The sequence below is a fragment of the Vigna radiata genome, unplaced genomic scaffold, assembly GCF_000741045.1.
Source record: "Vigna radiata var. radiata cultivar VC1973A unplaced genomic scaffold, Vradiata_ver6 scaffold_269, whole genome shotgun sequence".
In the NCBI taxonomy this organism is placed as follows: domain Eukaryota; kingdom Viridiplantae; phylum Streptophyta; class Magnoliopsida; order Fabales; family Fabaceae; genus Vigna; species Vigna radiata.
Window position 1 is genome coordinate 1 of NW_014543977.1, and position 4,817 is coordinate 4,817.

Sequence of the window (4,817 nt, forward strand, 5' to 3'; positions counted from 1 at the left end):
GCGGGTATTCCTTTCTCATAAATTCTTCAAGCTCCCAAGTCATCTCTTGGGTTTTCTCATTCCACAACACCTTCACCGTGCGAATTTCCTTTCCCCTCAGATTCTTCGTCTGCGCCTCCAACACCCTGACTGGCCCAGCTTCGATTGTAAGATCTTCATGAACTTGTATATCATCAACTTCTAGCACATGTGTAGGATCTGGAATGTATTTCCTTAGCTGAGACACGTGAAAAACATTATGCAGGTTTGCCAACTGCGGCGGTAACGCTATCTCATACGCTACCGGTCCAATCCGCCTAAGAATCTCATAAGGACCGAGAAACTTAGGAGACAACTTCCTCGCCTTGATAGCCCTACCCACACCTGTCATCGGTGTCACACGCAGAAACACATGATCCCCTTCATTGAACTCAAGCGGTCTTCTTCTTCGATCGGCGTACGACTTCTGCCTACTCTGTGTTGCTCTCATCCTTTCTTGAATCAACTTCACCTTTTCAGTAGTTTGTTGCAACAGCTCAGGACCCACCGATACCGCTTCCCCATCTTGAAACCAACACAGAGGAGTTTGACATCTTCGCCCATATAAAGCTTCATAAGGCGCCATTCCAATGCTAGAATGATAGTTGTTGTTATATGTAAACTCCACTAAGGGTAGGATCTCATTCCAACCTCCAAGATGGTCCAGAACACAAGCCCTCAACAAGTCTTCCAATGACTGAATAGTTCTTTCAGTTTGTCCATCTGTTTGAGGGTGATATGCTGAACTCATCCTCAATCGCGAACCCAAAGCATCTTGTAACATCTGCNAGAACCTCGAGGTAAACCTTGGATCCCGATCCGATACAATGTTATCNGGTACACNATGCAATCTTACAATTTCTCGTATGTATAACTCTGCTAACTTCTCCATTGACATCTTTTGATTGATAGATAAAAAGTGAGCGCTTTTTGTTAACCGATCAACTATCACCCATATGGAGTCGTGACCCCTCGATGATCTAGGTAAGTGAGTTACAAAATCCATCGAGATGCTATCCCACTTCCACTGAGGAATATCAAGTTGCTGCAACATGCCACCCGGTCTTTGATGTTCAATCTTCGCCTTCTGACATACCAAACATGAAGCCACGAATTCTGCAACGTCTTTCTTCATTCCACTCCACCAGAATGATTCCTTTAGGTCCTTATACATCTTAGTCATTCCCGGATGAATATTGAGACTACTTTTATGCCCTTCCTCCAATATCAACCTTCGCAGCTCTGTTGTTGCCGACACGCACACTCTTCCTCGAAACCGAAGAATACCATTCTGGCATAAAGCAAAGTCTTTGGCTTAATCGGTTCCTAACAACCCCACAATTCGTTGTAGCTCTAGATCAGTTTCTTGTTCTGACTTCACTTGCTCCAAGAAACTACTTGTAATTGTCAGATGACTACACCATATGTGATCCTTACCCAACTGAACACCGAGATTCATGTCCCTCAACTTCTCTATCAACTCTAACTCTTTGATCATCAGAGCTGACATCTGAACCCGCTTTCTACTTAAAGCATCCGCCACGACATTCGCCCTCTCTTCATGGTTGTTGCTCCTCTTGCAGCCCCTTTCCTTTTCTTTGCAAATTCCATGTTTTTCCTTCATGATCTTATTATTCCCATGCAACCAAGCTTCTTCTTTCTTCACCATTTCATCAACCCCATATACCCAATCTCAACTCTTTCTGATCAAACAGGTATTTCAGACTTTTATGGTCGCTGAAAACCTGAAACTTCGCCCCATACAAATAATGACGCCAAGTCTTCAGAGCAAACACTACAGCTGCCAACTCAATGTCATGTGTCGGATAATTCCTCTCGTGTATCTTCTATTGTCGTGAAGCATAAGCCATTGGTCTTCTATTCTGCATTAATACACAACCCAAACCTTGATACGACGCATCGCAGTATACCTCAAAAGCCTTGTCTGTATCTGGAATAATTAGCACTGGAGCGGTGGTCAACCTTTGCTTCATATCTTTGAAACTTGCTTCGCACTGATCAGTCCAAACAACGGTTGGTCCTTCTGTGTCAATTGAGTCAGAGGACCCACTATCTTGGAGAAATCCTTTACAAATCTCCGATAATAACCTGCTAGTCCAACAAAACTCCTTACCTCAGTCACCGATGTAGGACGTTCCCATTTCAACACAGCTTCAATCTTGGCTGGGTCGACTGATATTCCTTGAGCAGATATCACATGACCAAGGAATTGAACTTCACTCAACCAAAACTCGCATTTTGATAGCTTACCATACAATTGGTGCTCCCTTAAAATCTCCAATGTTATCCGCAGATGTTCAGCATGTTCCTCTCGGTTCTTCGAGTAGATAAGAATATCGTCAATGAATACAACGACAAACTTATCCAAACAAGAACGAAAGATACGATTCATGTAATCCATGAATATAGCTGGAGCATTCGTCACACCGAAAGGCATTACAACATACTCGTAGTGCCCATAGCGTGAGCGAAACGCCGTCTTCTGCACATCATCTGGCTTGACAAGAATTTGATGATATCCTGACCGAAGATCAATCTTTGAAAACACTCCAGCTCCTTTCAACTAGTCTAACAGATCATCAATTCTTAGTAACGGGTACCTATTCTTGATAGTAACTTTATTAAGTTGTCGGTAATCCACACATAATCTTGAGCTTCCGTCTTTCTTTTTCACTAGTAACACCGGCGCACCCCAAGGAGACACACTTGGTCTAATGAATTTCTTCTCTAACAAATCTTCAATCTGCTTCTTCAATTCTACTAACTCCGTTGGAGCCATACGATACGGAGCTACTGATATTGGCCCTACACCTGGCATCAAATCTATTGCAAATTCTACTTCACGACTCGGCAGTAAACCTGGTACCTCCTCAGGAAAAACATCAGCATATTCCTCGACCACAGGTATTCCATTTATCAGCTCATCTATGCTCTTCTTTTGTTCTTTCACTATCAACATAAAGCAAACAGCNCCACCCTTGAGATCTCGTACCACTTCCTTTGATGTTGACATTTCAATGCCTTCTGGTTTTTGGAAGACTANCCTCTGACGTCCGCAGTCAATCATCACATGGTTATCAGCTAACCAATCCATCCCCAAGATCACGTCCAGACCTTCAAGCGGTAAGCACACCAAGTTGACTCTGGACTTGTGACCTGCCACCTCGATTGGACACCCAACGCAGACTGAACTGGTTGAAACTTGTCCGGACGTTGGCGTAGAGACAACAAGCTCGCACCCCAAGTCAAACATAGAGAGTCCAAGATTCTCCACACAAAACAATGATATAAACGAGTGTGTCGCACCCGAATCAAACAGGTAATGCACATTTCTGCCAAACAAAGAACAAGTATCAAGTATCAGGTTACCTGACTTCTCGGCTTCTGCTCCCGACATGGCAAACACTCTGCCCGCAGCCTGCGGGTTTCCACCATTAGTTGACTTCTGAGGCGTTCCACCAAATGACTTCTTCTCAGGGCAATTAAGAGAGATATGCCCAGGCTTGTTACATGTGAAACACGTTCTCACCTCATTCCTGACGCCACTCAGCTTTGGACAATTTCTTCGGATGTGATCTCCGCCGCACTCAAAGCACTTCAACAAACCTGGCCTAGACTGCTGTGGCCTCTCGTAGGGTTTCTTGTGNTGCTTGCCCTTGGAAAAGTTGCCCTTCTGGTTCCTCATGACACGCCCAGACTCATCCAATCTCTCANCTATCGTGGCCTGCTCCACTAACTCTGGAAATTCATTAATCTTCAGGTGAACAAGTGCCTTCAAAAGATGGTGGCGCAATCCTTGCTCGAACCTCCTGCACTTCCAATCCTCACTCATATTCTGAGTATAGAAACGAGCCAAATACTCAAATCTCTCTTTGTAGTCTTGCACGAACATACTTCCCTGCTGAAGAGCCAGAAACTGCGACTCTCGCTGCTGCTTAGCGCTAGCCGGAACGCTCCAAGAATCTAGCCTTGAAATCTTCCCAAGTAGCAACTTCCCCTCGAGTATCCATACCTCTCCGCACCCCACGCCACCAATACTCAGCTTCTCCCGCCAACATATATGTAGTAAACACTAACTTCTGCCCCTCAGTGCACTCGATCGCTCCAAAGATCTTCTCAAGGTTGCAAATCCAGTCATCCGCTTCATCTGGCGTTGCCTTGCCATTGAACTTCGCAGGATTGTGACGCAAAAAGTCGTTCATACCCACTCTCGGCCTGGGTGCCTGCTCAGCCTGTTGTGCTTGTTGTNNCTGTTGTGCTTGCAAAACCTGAGCAATCTGTGTCATTGCCTGCGCCAGCTCCGCAGTAACATCGATTGGAGTAGGATTCCTTGCCCGTGACATCCTTATCATTTATAACACAAAAGATAAGCAAGGAAAAATAACCACAAGAGAAACATCAAAAACACGGAAACGCATTAGTCGAGCTCACTCCCCAAAAGCCCCAAAAGAATTTTTTCGAAAACCTGGCTCTGATACCAAATGTAACACCCCTAACAGAGTGCCACTTATAAATAACCAAATCCGAAAATTTACGCCAATTTTTTTTTTTTTTAAAATAACATCGCAGAAAAAAAAACCTTAAAAAATTCAAATGTCTTACAAACTTAAAGTTCCAGCCTTACAAATATCGAATCCATTATTCAAAATGTAAAATAACTTTAAAACATGATAAATTCCCCGTAGCTAAATCCGATATCTCTCATCGCGCTACTCCAGCCTTGCATTATCTGCAACACCATCTACTCCCGTACAAGTACGATCATTGTAGGTGGAACC

At 44.1% G+C, this 4,817-nt stretch overlaps 1 protein-coding gene across 1 annotated transcript; it reads right to left on the bottom strand.

The window, feature by feature from the left end:
• Positions 1-1,691: 1,691 nt before the first annotated feature.
• On the bottom strand, positions 1,692-3,931 carry LOC106755048. The gene is made up of 4 exons (XM_014637145.1): positions 2,723-3,931; positions 2,153-2,602; positions 1,950-2,033; positions 1,692-1,865 (listed from the first exon to the last, which is right to left on the bottom strand). The coding sequence occupies exons 1-4, from the start codon at positions 3,929-3,931 to the stop codon at positions 1,692-1,694; spliced, it is 1,917 nt and encodes a 638-aa protein (XP_014492631.1).
• Between the last annotated feature and the right edge of the window lie 886 nt (positions 3,932-4,817).